This window comes from Thermomyces lanuginosus (genome assembly GCF_041956635.1).
Source record: "Thermomyces lanuginosus strain ATCC 200065 unplaced genomic scaffold VTN49scaffold_32, whole genome shotgun sequence".
Classification (NCBI taxonomy): domain Eukaryota; kingdom Fungi; phylum Ascomycota; class Eurotiomycetes; order Eurotiales; family Trichocomaceae; genus Thermomyces; species Thermomyces lanuginosus.
In genome coordinates this window covers 667,297-679,375 of record NW_027192366.1, presented here as the reverse complement: position 1 = coordinate 679,375, position 12,079 = coordinate 667,297, and the positions used below count along the sequence as shown (strand labels likewise).

The window sequence follows — 12,079 nt, the reverse complement described above, 5'->3', positions numbered from 1 at the left end:
ACCAGACAAGGTTACTAAATGAGAAAAGTTGAGATGGTTCACTATGAGTTAGCCAACTGCGGATACGCACTGACAGCTTGTCGTCCATGGGTCAGCGGAATGGATACTGAGCCATTAACTTCAGCAACTGCCATTGTATCCCTTTTAAGTGACGAAAAGAAATTACGAGAGTAAGGGGTCATCCTCATCACTTACCGGTACCTGCTCGGTGCTCGTACTGGTGGTTTGTGGCGATAGACGTTACTGATGCTAGGCGAATCTACTCGTTCTTGTGCTGAGCAATCAGTTTGATCTAATTATCAATCTGATATGGACAGGGTCCCTGGGAAGCTATGAATGGATGACCAAGGCTCATACCGTTTTGATGGCTTATGCATGATGCATGGATGATTGGGTACACAGTAGTCAGTAGTATTGCTCGTTAAGGTTTCGAATAGATCGTGTCCACTGGTAGGATATATTTATACTACTAAATGATTATTAGATACTAAGCTATGCCGCATCTCGCAGATGTGACCAATCCGGACAAGAAGTTTTGTATCAATAGTCTCATTGAGTAGTACCTATTCTGCTACTGCCAGGCGTCGTATTCTTAAACTGCTTCGCCTCCATATGTACGTGCAAGACAGGCTCCGACCACGGGAGGCTGGCGGAAATGACGTCCTCATAGGCCTAGGGATAGATAGAGTTCGGCATCAAATTTCGAGTCACGTGCTATTTGAGGGTCAAACTCGATTGCCTGATCAGCGAGAGGGTAGCAATCACCAGCATTGTGCCCATATCCGATGCGGGACGCGCACTCATGGATACCAACACCGGGCCTTCCCGTGTCCGAGTGTTAACCACGGGAAATCTCGTGTACAGGGTACAAAATAGCGATGCGTCACCAGGTCAGGCATCGCGACCCGGGGCTGAAATCAGGCCCTAGCTGATTGGGTTTTCCAGCCCCGTAAAGGAACGCAAGAGGGGCTGTTACAGGCTATTGATGTACCTTGATAGATGCCGCGGAAAGCGCTGGAGTTCTCGGCGAAATGATTGTCAGAGTGTTTACAACATCACTGCCTCATCTTCCCAGGCAACATTGGAATAGACGGCAATTTTGGAACACTTGGCAGCGAATTGGCTTGTAAAGCCGTGTCATATTAACCAACTATGTGATGGCAGGTGGGAAGTTCAGAAGTCCGAGAAAGGTTCGAGAACACAACGCAGGCGGATATCATAATGAGTTTCAGCTGAGATTTCTGCACTTTGGATGGCCGACGAGTGTTTTTCCAGAACGACGTTTGCGAACTCTCTTTTGCCTGAACTCGTTCCATAAATCCTAGACTCCATCATTGCGCTTTCGGTGCAATCATATGCTCAAGGACCCCGGTCAGCTGCATTCATTCCTTGTTCCAAAGATCCAGTCCAGCCTCTCATTCTCTGCCCTGATCAGGGAGTCAGGAGACAAACAATGAGGCAACCAATTCGGAGAATGCGGCCACGGGTCCAGTTGAGATTATACGCAAGCGGTGGCGACCTTTTCCGGACCCTGCAAGGAGTAATTCTCGGTTGTCAGTACGAAGGATGTTGACAACTGTCATTAAGACAACAACGACGGCAAGAGCCGGCAATCCGCGGGGATGAGCATGCACATCTGCTCATTTAGCATTGTGCCTGCAGCTCCAATCAGCACATTCTACATCCACTTGGAGATCGCCATTCCTCGCCTTGTTTCTCTTATATGTATGAAGCATAGGAGTCGAGGTCTTCTGGGACGCCCTCCATTATTACTCATGTCGTGACTACTAAGCCGTTTATGACATTCAGAGAAACGACGCACGGTAATTTGTGATCCCTTGAGTAACAGAATACCTTTGAAACGTGTGTTTGCGGGTTAGAAAACGAATAATGTAACGAACCAGTCGGAAGCCCTAGGAAATACGGAACTATCTTCGGACTCAAAAGAAGTCGAGAGCCTAGAGCTGCCACTGTGGATTGGCGGCCGTAGGGAGAGTTACCAAATGAGAAGCATCTCGTGGACACAAAGAATCAATTCACAACATTATTTTTTAATTTTGTAGAGGCAACTAGTTTTAGCAGCGTACCTAAGTAATATTTTTGCAGCAAGTGTTGTTCCGTTGCTGCAAACGCGGCCAGCTTACAGTTAACGAAGCGCGCGCAGCCTCGTGCCTGACCACTTATCAGCCTAGTAACGTCAACCTGCAACCTGCAAAGCCAACACTCCCGAGAACCCAAAAAATGACACAAGTTCAGGAATTATATCAGATTTCCCATTTTCCTAACTGCTTCGTTTTAAGTCGAAAACAGTCTGTAATTGAACCCATTGTACTCGTCATCCCGCGGCGTGCCTACCTAGTTCTTTTTTGTCTAGAGTATGGCATGATTAGTAGTAGTACCTTAGGCAACTGCATTCTCGCCTTGTGGCACATAACGGCTAAGCTATTGCTGAGCTCTGAGCAAAATTGCGAAGCGACGGAGCCGCAGACATACTCGTAAGGAGTATGGAATGTGGCGCTGTGCTTGTGCGCCAGAGCCCCGGGGCGAGGCTCAAGAGATGGCCAAACGGCAAGCTGAGACCTGCATGCATGTAACTAAGTTACGGAGTACAATGACGTCACTTCTTTGATCTGGTCACGTGATACCCAGATTGATCGACCCGGCATCTGGACCCTTCGATATGATCGGCCTTGGGTTGAGGATCTCCGTAAGAATGAGCAAGTAGGACTTCTTCCTAATGTACTCTGAATAATTATATCCAAGTGATTTGCGAAAAGAAGCTTCTTGTGGTATACTTGTTGATCATCTGTGTTGACAACCCCGCCAAGCACGGCTCTTTTGATAAAGTACTACTGGCAGCTCTTTGATTAGTATTGACGCCGCGGTACCTAACACTTCTGACCGGTTCTATCGGTACTATGGACCCCGAGTACACTACATCAACCGGCCGACGCCGTCAGTGTATCGAGACCGTCCTCTGCAAGTAGTCCTTTGCACCACCGTCCAAAATAGCTGTGCATCTCGATGAATCAGACGGAATTCACACCCTCCAGCCATCCCCAGCAGAATCCTGCGGACGCAGCCAGACAGAGGAGTGATCAAGAGTTACCCAAAGACATACCTTACAAAAAACATGCAAAAATCGCGGAGCAGTATCGATCACTACTAGAGAGTCAACGACAGAACATTGAACGTGAACGTGCCGCCTTTGCTGAGGAGAGGAAACTCTGGGAAATGGAGCGATCGATACTAAAAGAGAGAATCGCACACCTGGAAGCGAATTCATCGGCCGGATCTGGATATTCCAAACTTAATTCTCAGCAAAACATGTCAGGTGATGATCAGTCGAAAGCGGATCAGGCCAACAGCAACCACTCTCACGCAGTGTGGGAAGGCCCTGTGACAAGCTTTCGACCGACGCGGGAATTCTATGACGAGGGACACCCTCCCGTTGAGTCGAATAGTATCCCTGGTTTCGGACTCCGATCGTCCTTCAACGTTGCTCTATCTCCCAAGTCAGCGGACTTATTGTCCGCGCAACCGAGCATACCCGTTCCTGGTGAAAAGGTCGACAAGGATCTCGACGGCATCATGCTCAAGTCAACCGCGTTGCATCCCGAAATCGTCGCCAAAGTGACCTCACCTTCTACGACCAAATCTTCTCCTTCACATCCCAGGTCTGATCAGGAAACAGCCTCCACACGGGTTGCAAAAGGCAAGGCGCCGCGGAAACTCTCTCGGGCAGACTTGGAGGTGCCAGAGCAAAACCTCACCCGTGATGCAGGACATACACCCATGGCCGTCCTGGGCTCCGGAAGCGAAGTCAGCAGTTCTGTTAGTGACACGGCAGATGACAATCTAACAAGCGAAGAGCCACGGGAGCCGGTCGTGACGCAAGATCCTGCTTTCGAAGATTCGGATCCGGTTATCAATCTCGAAGATGACCCGGCGCTGACGGGACCTCTTTCTTTGAAGAACGATCCCGATGCTGATAATCCGTTTCTGCAGGAGCTCAATCAGAAACTCCTGGCAGAGGCCCGGAAGGCGGTGGGAGAGTCTCCAGCGGCAGCGGAAGACAACAAGGAAGAAGAGGAAGAAGATGATGATGACGATGAGCCTGAGCCGGAACTCAGATTGAAAGATACGACCAACTTTGGGACCGCCTACGGCAGTACAGAAATTGGAAAGATCTAACGAAGAGCATGTACCTCTTATGCGCGTGTTGGGTTTTGGGAAGTCATTCGCCGTTTTGATACAGAAAGGGCAACTTTTTTTTTTGCCATCTTCAGTGTTGCAATTTAACCTGTCATATCTTTGGTCTTTTTGTCTTGATCGAGGATCTTTGGAGAATATTTCGGAGAGAATACTGTACATATGCCTCAGAACATAAATTTGAGACGGTGATCCCTCGGATCATTTAGCCAAAAAGAATCCTCGCTACTCATGCCGTGGATTGATGAATAACTCCCTCATTATCTTTGTGTCTCATTCTAAATCATACGTACTCGGCAAATAAAGCGCAAAACGGCACAAATCAGAACAAGACAGCGCAGTAAATGCAACAATTATGCAACGTAACGTCACATCAGAAAGCGAACTGATCGTCATCATACACCCATCGTAAAATCATGTTCTATCCCTGGCGTCACGCTGGCAATGAACTTGAGGAAAACGACCAGATACTGATCCACTCGGATTGCTGGTGCATCGTCATCTTCTGTGTCCTGCTCATGCTGCAGTACTTCCCATTCATCTGCTATGTTGTTGTTGTTGCTGCCGCCTTGTGATGTGGCTCCTCGCTCGGAGAGGGACAGAACTTTGGTGTCGTCAACCAAACCTTCGAGACCGCTGTCAGCCTTGATCCGAGCTGCTTCTTCCTTGGATCGCGCTTCTCGCAGTTTTTGTCGCCGGAGTTTCAGGGCCGCGTCTGCGCGGTCCAGGAGTGTCTTCATGACGGACGCATGCTGACATGGGTGCACGGTGGCCATCGGTACACTCGTGTCGAACCAGGGGAAATCCTCCAGCGTAACTGTCTTATCCTTGTAGTCACCGACGATATCTTCCATCATCAGGTGCGGCGGAAGCGGTTCCCCAGACTGGTACCCCGAGAGATACAGCCGAGGCGTTCGATAGTAGTTGGCGTATGTGATATATAAATTGTAGGTCCGAACAGGCCTGTTTTTCTAAGGCATTAGTCAACTGGCCATTGCAGAGGTCAGAACAGTACGTACGCTGTTGTATTGGACTTGCCCGAGGGATCCCGGATGATGGCCTCCTCATCATCATCGTCGTCTTCCATATCTGGAATCTCGTCATCGTCCTCTTCTCGCTCGCCGACGTTTCCGGCCTCATCCACCGTTCGAACATCCTTCCTTTTGGCCTCCTGGCTATCGGCATACTCTCTCCCACCGCCCGTTTGCAGCCAGCCGTCATCTTCTCCATCGCCACTCCCGGAAGCACCGTCGCGCAACATATCCTGGATGATTACATCCTCTTGAGCTCCCGCGAAATTGTCATTTAACCGTCGATGACAAGGTACTCCGCGAGTCACCAGATACTGCTTGCCTGGTGGCAGATAAGGTACGCGCTGCGCAGGTGTCGAGGCATCGGCCCATTGCCAGGAAGGGAACTTATAGACGAGATAGTCGCCGGCCTGGACAAACTCTTCTGGGGTGATTTTGCCCGTCTCCCGGAACGTGGACGTGCGAGATACTGGCGTCACCCAGTCCCGCCAGGTCGACCAGGTCTGGTGGATGATGTTTTTCGCCATTCTCACGTCGAGGGCAGAACCGTTGAGCGGAATGCTCTTAATGGACTCTTGATGGGAACACAGGCCGTGCGATCAATACTCTATTGGAAAGAAGGCTACAGGTTCAAACATATAGAGGCTGCAAGGTACTGGTTCGAGTGGTAAGTGATCGCTAAGGCGGGGATGACTGCAAGCAGGCTGTCGTAACGATCGACCAATCAAATTCCATTCAGATCCGGTCAGATGCGGCTGGCATGTGATCATGTGGCGCATTCATGACCGTGCCACACTTGCTGACTAATGACTCCATAAAGGAAGGACTGATGAAAGGTAGGCAGGAAGTACAATAGTTGATACATGGACGGGTGTGCTGCTAGGGTTGTTGGCTTTGATAATAGGCCAGCAGAACTGAGGCCCGCCTTTGCTAATGACGGCGCTATGCATGATGAGCTGTGGGCTCCCGACAGGATGCCCGGCCGCAGATTGCGAGCATTCAAGGAACAGAGACGAGTCCGCATGTCCTGCGCGGAAGATAATCGTCTCGAAACGTGAGTATGACTTTTGAGTGGTTGGCCTGAAAGCGATTGATCTCTCATGATCCCTCCCGGGCAACCCGTCTCTTCATTTCCTCTTCGACCGCCTCAACGGTCAGAGGAATTGACCGGCCAGCCCAAGTTTCCCTTTCCGCTTTCGCAAACCCTTCCATACTGTTCATAGCCACGACCAGAAAACCCAGCTCTTCGCGATCCACATCAAAGACCTCCCACCATTCTTCTTCTACCAGCTTGACGCCGACCTCGCGCGCCGCAAGATAGATGGCCGCTACGGCCAGCGCGTTGGGTTGGTGAGTCACATACAGGAGCTGAGGGGACAGCAACGCAGAGTTCAGGTGCTGAAAGACCCGTTTTGCCAGCCTCGGTGAGGTCGCGTTCATGGTTTGGAGATAAGTCAAAGCTATAGTGTGAGGGATAACAATGTGCATGTCAAATCCCAAGGTGCGCAAGATGCGCATCTCCAATTTGAACAACTCAAGTCTCTGCGCCTCGAACGTGCCTTCGGAGACATAGTATGTTTCCGGAGCGGGCTTCTCGGTCTGCGGATTTGGGTTGACAAACCATAAGGGTGATGCTTCCGGCGAGCAGAGATATGCATATACGTTGATCACACTGCGAGGGTTTAAGGGCCCGGTCAGCTTGGCTGTCAGGTAAATGGACGCCGCGGATACATCCTGTTCATTGAATGTCAGCTCAACGTTCTCTTGCTTAAAGATTGACACAATGTACCTTGGCCGAATAAATGGCGAGGCTTCCGCCTTCATGTCCAATCCAAAACCGCGTGTATAACACGATGGCATGGATAATCACGTCCTGGGGCAAGCGTAACAGCACGCCAGCAGCTTGGGTGAGAAGGGCTCCCGCGAACAGGATGGAGTTTTCCAGATCCGGCGGCACCCCATCCAGCGACGAGGATGATCTCGACAGCTGAGCAGGAGTTGCCAGAGCGTTGGAGAGGCTCGCCAATTGCTGGAGGGGTGCCATTCTGGGCAGTTTCGAGCTCTGGTCGTCGATCTGCAAAGCATACGTAACTACCGGGGACCTGGATTACATAATGTCGCATTACAGGAGCCTCAGGTTAGCCTCAGTGCCTCAGGCCTCCTGCGCTAGTCCCTAACGGGACTAGGGTGTTGCTGACACAACACCTCTGCAGGAGGGCCTGAGGACTAGCCTCAGGTTACTTTTGCACTAGGCCGATTCGGTATGATGGCTTGGCGAGATTAATTGCACACCCCCAACTATGGGGCTTAATGATGTTACTTGGCGTGGCAAGACCAGTAGGCCACCATCCCGGAGAGGTGGAAGGGTTCAGCAGGACACGTCGATGGCATAAACCATCAAATGCAGTACGAGGATGTACTCGTAGATAAGTCTATTTTGAATGCAGAGCATAAATACCCTGGGGAGCCCACGAAAATCGAAGCCAAGGAGATTGATCCTCCCGAAGTCTCTAACCGTGCATTTTGCCAAAACTCTTCTCTCCACGCCCGAGGCTAATCAAACCTAAAGTTAAGCCCAAACTTCAGTCTCGTTCACCGCTCGCCCCTGATCCGTTGTGGCTCGTGCGTCCCCAAGTGGCTGATTCCAGCCTCCTCCATTTCGACGGGGACGCTTGGACTCTCTCCTGCATTCATCTCTCGACCGTGCTCCGTGTTTATCGTGATCCATTGATCGTCAGGATAAGGGTTACGGCCGAGTCTATCGTCACCAGCTTGGCCCCTTCGATCCGATCTCAAGTGGACCAAGCTCCGTGACGATAGTAGCCCAACTCACACGGTCCGCATTCCGATTCCCAACTCATTCGTGGTCACACTTTTGTTTTCACATTTCAATGCCTCAGTCCTGTGACCACGGCCCGTCGTCTCCGGTAATACATACTCTACGCAGTTTCGAATCCTTTCCCGCAGGCTCGTCTCTCGAATTTCTGCAAGCTTCGTCGTATCAATCGTACCATGATTTCCGTGACGCCATCTTAGTTCCTCCAGCGACGTTGACAGCTCATCAAACACCCAAAGATAGCACTTGGGAACCAATCAAATCGGTTTCGCGGTGGTCCTCGACTCATCGCCGCGCGATCACTGAGTTGTCTCACCCGCCGACGCGGATTGGACACGCGGCAATCAAATCTGTCCAGAGGCAACAACAATTCCCTACAAAGAAAAAATCGGAGCCTGGTAAGAGGCTTTTACCGGGCTGGTTCCAGGGCGGATCGGATCCCGCCTCCCTCGAGATGGCGCCATCGCCGACCGGAGAAGCGTCTCATCCCGAGATGGACTCGACGGTCTTCAATGGCACGGCCATGCGGCCAGAAGTGCGGTCACAAACGAATCGCCTTCAGAAAAGGATGACTGCACCATCATCAACATTGCGATCCTGGTTCGGCCCAAATAAAGATGCGGACCGGCCCGAGATTCCCGAGCCGGCGGATGATGAACTCCTCAACCTCGACGTTGTAAGCGCGCTGTTCCCCACGGCCGCCAGCCGCGAATACAATGCCGAATCATTCAAGATGCTTCAGTCCAATGCAGAGAATATTCTGCGACGACTACAGGCAGCGTACAAGCAACGAACATTTGCGCTCCATGAGGCCATGGCCGAGAAAGCAGAGCTACAGGAGGAACTGGCCGAGTCTCGAAGCCGCATCCAAAATATCAAGATGCAGCTAGACGGGATGGCACAACGAGTGCAAGAGCAAGAAGCGGCCAACAAGGCGCTAACGGAAGAACTCCAGCTGGAGCGCAAACGACGACAAGAGGCCGAATTGGCGCGATCAACGCCTCAACAGCCCGGCGGCAGTGTCGACGACAACATCTCTAACTCCACCACGAAGCGACATGAGAAGCGCTGCAGCGCCTCGACCATCACGACCGACTCCGGCTTCGAGTCTGGCGACGAGAGCTATGCCGAGAGCGTCTTCTCACGACGACCCGAGTGCCCGGGCTCGCCCGTGTCGTCGGTATCATTAGCACCAGCCCCAAGCACTACTACTGAAATTACTCTGACTCCCGCCGTCGACCCGTCCTCGACGCGGTCACCATCACCGTCGCAGTCATCTTCCAAGACCGCTACGCCACCCACCCCTCAGCCCCCGCAGCGCTTGTCGGCGTATGACAGGATCGTTCGGGGCCTGACGCCTTTCACATCTACGTTCTCGGGCGGAACGTCCAAGTGTTCCAACTGCCACGGTGTGCGACCGTCGGAGGCATGGAGTGTTGTTGGCGTTCTCAAAGATGAGAACAAGGGTCTCAAGGAGCGAATTGGGGAATTGGAAAAGGTGATTGATGACTGCCTCGGGCTGGTTACATGATTCAATCACTTCTTCAATACACATTTTTGCATTGTCCATTTTGGAACCGATATATACAGTACATCTTTTTTGGGCGTTTTGGGACAGTCGAGCTCGATACCAACATTCAAATTGGCTGTGATGTTTGATTACTAGATGTGTTTCTTGAAGTCACTAATCGGTACGTTGGTACGGAGTACATAATGAGACCGGCGGCATTCTGTATTGCACTCATTTGCGCCGTTCGTTCCGTCAATCTTCGTAGTCCCTTGGTTACAAGTGGAGTGGACAGCCATTTGCCCAGCCACACTATTAATTGGTACTTTGCGGCAGTGTAGGAGCTGGCAGGCTCTGATTGGCTGTTGGAAATCTATGCCGCGCGCATACTGCAACGAGAGTCGTTTCAGCGTAAAGGGGCCTCGGTTCCTGGTAAAATAACGGGGTTGTTTCGCGTTTTCTGCGAGGATCCGTTTCCGAGCGAAGGGACTCTGGGACGAGGCTGATTATGTGGCTGAGCTTGGAAGGACTGGAAGGAGGATCTACATTTGCTCTTGAACAATCAAAGTCCTCTCCTGTCGCGCATGAGAACAGCTGAATTCAGATAATTACTTCTTTTTTCTCGTGAATGTAGCGAATTGGCTAGACTTCGCTTGTGAACAAATATACTCTCCCCTGAACCAGCAGCGGGAGGAAACCTCACAACTTTACTCAATGAGCGCTTCGAAAACATTACAGCCAGCTGGGCACGACGACCGAGATCCATTGACATGTCACGGAGTCAAGAAGGATGGGACACCATGTCGCAACAGACGCGCAGCGTCGCCCTCACCAGGAGAGTCGACTTCGACCAATGGAGGGGCAGACACTCCGTATTACTGCCACCATCATAGGGATCAGGCACCGCAGAAGAATGGGATTCACGCCAACGATTCCAGCGTGGATTCTCTAGGCTTGCAATTCGGCCGGTTAGCCGTCAATGACGGGAAAGAAAAGCCGACGGCTGGACGGCCGTCCACGAAACCGGCGAAGAAGAACAGCAGCTGCTTGAGCTTGTTATGCTGTCTTCTCCTGCCGGATGAACCCGAGCCTCTGCCGCCGTCGAGACCGAAGCCCACGGTGCAGCGACCACCACAGAAGGCGACGCCGCCTCGACGACCGGAAGGGTCTTCCGCTCCTGAGAAAAAGCGGCCTGCGGGTTCCTCTGCTGCCTCACCTTCCCCTCATGGACAGGCTGGGTCCACAGGGAAGCAATCAAACCAGCCGAGTACATCGAGTAGACCCTCGCCATTTTCGTCGTCGCAGCCGTCTCGGTTGGTGAGGGTACCATTGATTCCGCCACAATCATCACTCCAAACGGGCATTGATATTTCCGAGAAACTGGCGGGTGCTGTCAATGCCAAAGACGAGGACGGTTTCATCTATATACTCTGGGAGTTGCCCCTGAGTAAAGCCTCTGAACGGGGACTACTTCGCGACGTTGCAATAAATCTCCCGCCTCCAACCAGTGACCGGCAAAGAGACATCCGTCGAAGCCTGGGTCTTAGCGACGGTCAGACGAACACGAACCACAAGCCCGCAAAATTGCGTCTAAAGATTGGGTGTACATTGAACGTCCCAGAACGGCTAGATAGCCTGCGGCGACAGTGTGGCCTGAACTTGGCAGTGGCTCGAAGTTACCCGCATGTTACTCATTTACAGCAACCCTCGTCATCAGCATCGCCATCGTCATCTCCACGGCGGTCTCCGGCACGCAGCAACGGCGCCAGTCAAGCACTGGCATCGGGACGAAAAGTCCGTCATTTTCGTGTCGTCGAGAGACTAATCCATCTGGAGCTCGATGAATTACGAGTTCGGGACGAAGTGTGTGGCGGGTGTGGGAAACTTCACCGGGAATGGTTCGAGGTTGAGGCCACCCTCGATTCTCTTCGGCGAGTGGACGAATGTATCCGGAAATGGGTTGCTTGGGCAGACACCGCGGACGAGGCGAAGCCAACCTGTTTCGGCGACCTTGCGGGGAAGACGGTGCTGATCAATCGATTTGGACTCTTGGAGTATGCGGATTGGATCCCGTCGGACGCATGTAGAGAGCTTGTACAGCAGACTCGGAGTCGAAATTGATGATACTGTGGTTGACGCTGGTTAACCCGTTACTGAAAGCTTGGCGACGTTGACTGACGGATTTGTATCCGTCCAGTACAGTTCCATGCAGGGAACTTATTGGAAGTGACCTTCTAGCAGCAGATGAAGATTCCCTGACCATTAATGATAGCAAGGAACAGACCATGCGGACACAGTTGGACTGTACCTGATAGCATCGATCTCAAATCTGGTTCCAAGCCTGGCCTCCCATTCTCAAAGCCGAACATCTTCCTCGTCCTCTCTTGTATTCGCCACAAGCGAACAATTGAGCTGACTTCCAACAGAAAATCCCACTGTAAAGAGTAGTATGCTAGCATTCAATGCTGGCCCTCACAACGGATGGCAGTGAAG

General features: G+C 51.8%; 5 protein-coding genes across 5 annotated transcripts; 3 read left to right on the top strand and 2 right to left on the bottom strand.

The window, feature by feature from the left end:
• Positions 1–3,327: 3,327 nt before the first annotated feature.
• VTN49DRAFT_5020 (uncharacterized protein) lies at positions 3,328–4,194 on the top strand (the record flags this gene model as incomplete). Its single annotated transcript, XM_069413032.1, has 1 exon — positions 3,328–4,194. The coding sequence occupies one exon, from the start codon at positions 3,328–3,330 to the stop codon at positions 4,192–4,194; it is 867 nt and encodes a 288-aa protein (XP_069266939.1).
• Positions 4,195–4,607: 413 nt separating this feature from the next.
• VTN49DRAFT_5019 (uncharacterized protein) lies at positions 4,608–5,770 on the bottom strand (the record flags this gene model as incomplete). The annotated part of the gene is made up of 2 exons (XM_069413030.1): positions 4,608–5,175; positions 5,232–5,770. The coding sequence occupies 2 exons, from the start codon at positions 5,768–5,770 to the stop codon at positions 4,608–4,610; spliced, it is 1,107 nt and encodes a 368-aa protein (XP_069266938.1).
• Positions 5,771–6,341: 571 nt separating this feature from the next.
• On the bottom strand, positions 6,342–7,287 carry VTN49DRAFT_5018 (uncharacterized protein; the record flags this gene model as incomplete). Its single annotated transcript, XM_069413029.1, has 2 exons — positions 6,342–6,977; positions 7,033–7,287. The coding sequence occupies 2 exons, from the start codon at positions 7,285–7,287 to the stop codon at positions 6,342–6,344; spliced, it is 891 nt and encodes a 296-aa protein (XP_069266937.1).
• Positions 7,288–8,533: 1,246 nt separating this feature from the next.
• On the top strand, positions 8,534–9,610 carry VTN49DRAFT_5017 (uncharacterized protein; the record flags this gene model as incomplete). The annotated part of the gene is made up of 1 exon (XM_069413028.1): positions 8,534–9,610. The coding sequence occupies one exon, from the start codon at positions 8,534–8,536 to the stop codon at positions 9,608–9,610; it is 1,077 nt and encodes a 358-aa protein (XP_069266936.1).
• A 690-nt stretch (positions 9,611–10,300) lies between these two features.
• Positions 10,301–11,707, top strand: VTN49DRAFT_5016 (uncharacterized protein; the record flags this gene model as incomplete). The annotated part of the gene is made up of 1 exon (XM_069413027.1): positions 10,301–11,707. The coding sequence occupies one exon, from the start codon at positions 10,301–10,303 to the stop codon at positions 11,705–11,707; it is 1,407 nt and encodes a 468-aa protein (XP_069266935.1).
• Between the last annotated feature and the right edge of the window lie 372 nt (positions 11,708–12,079).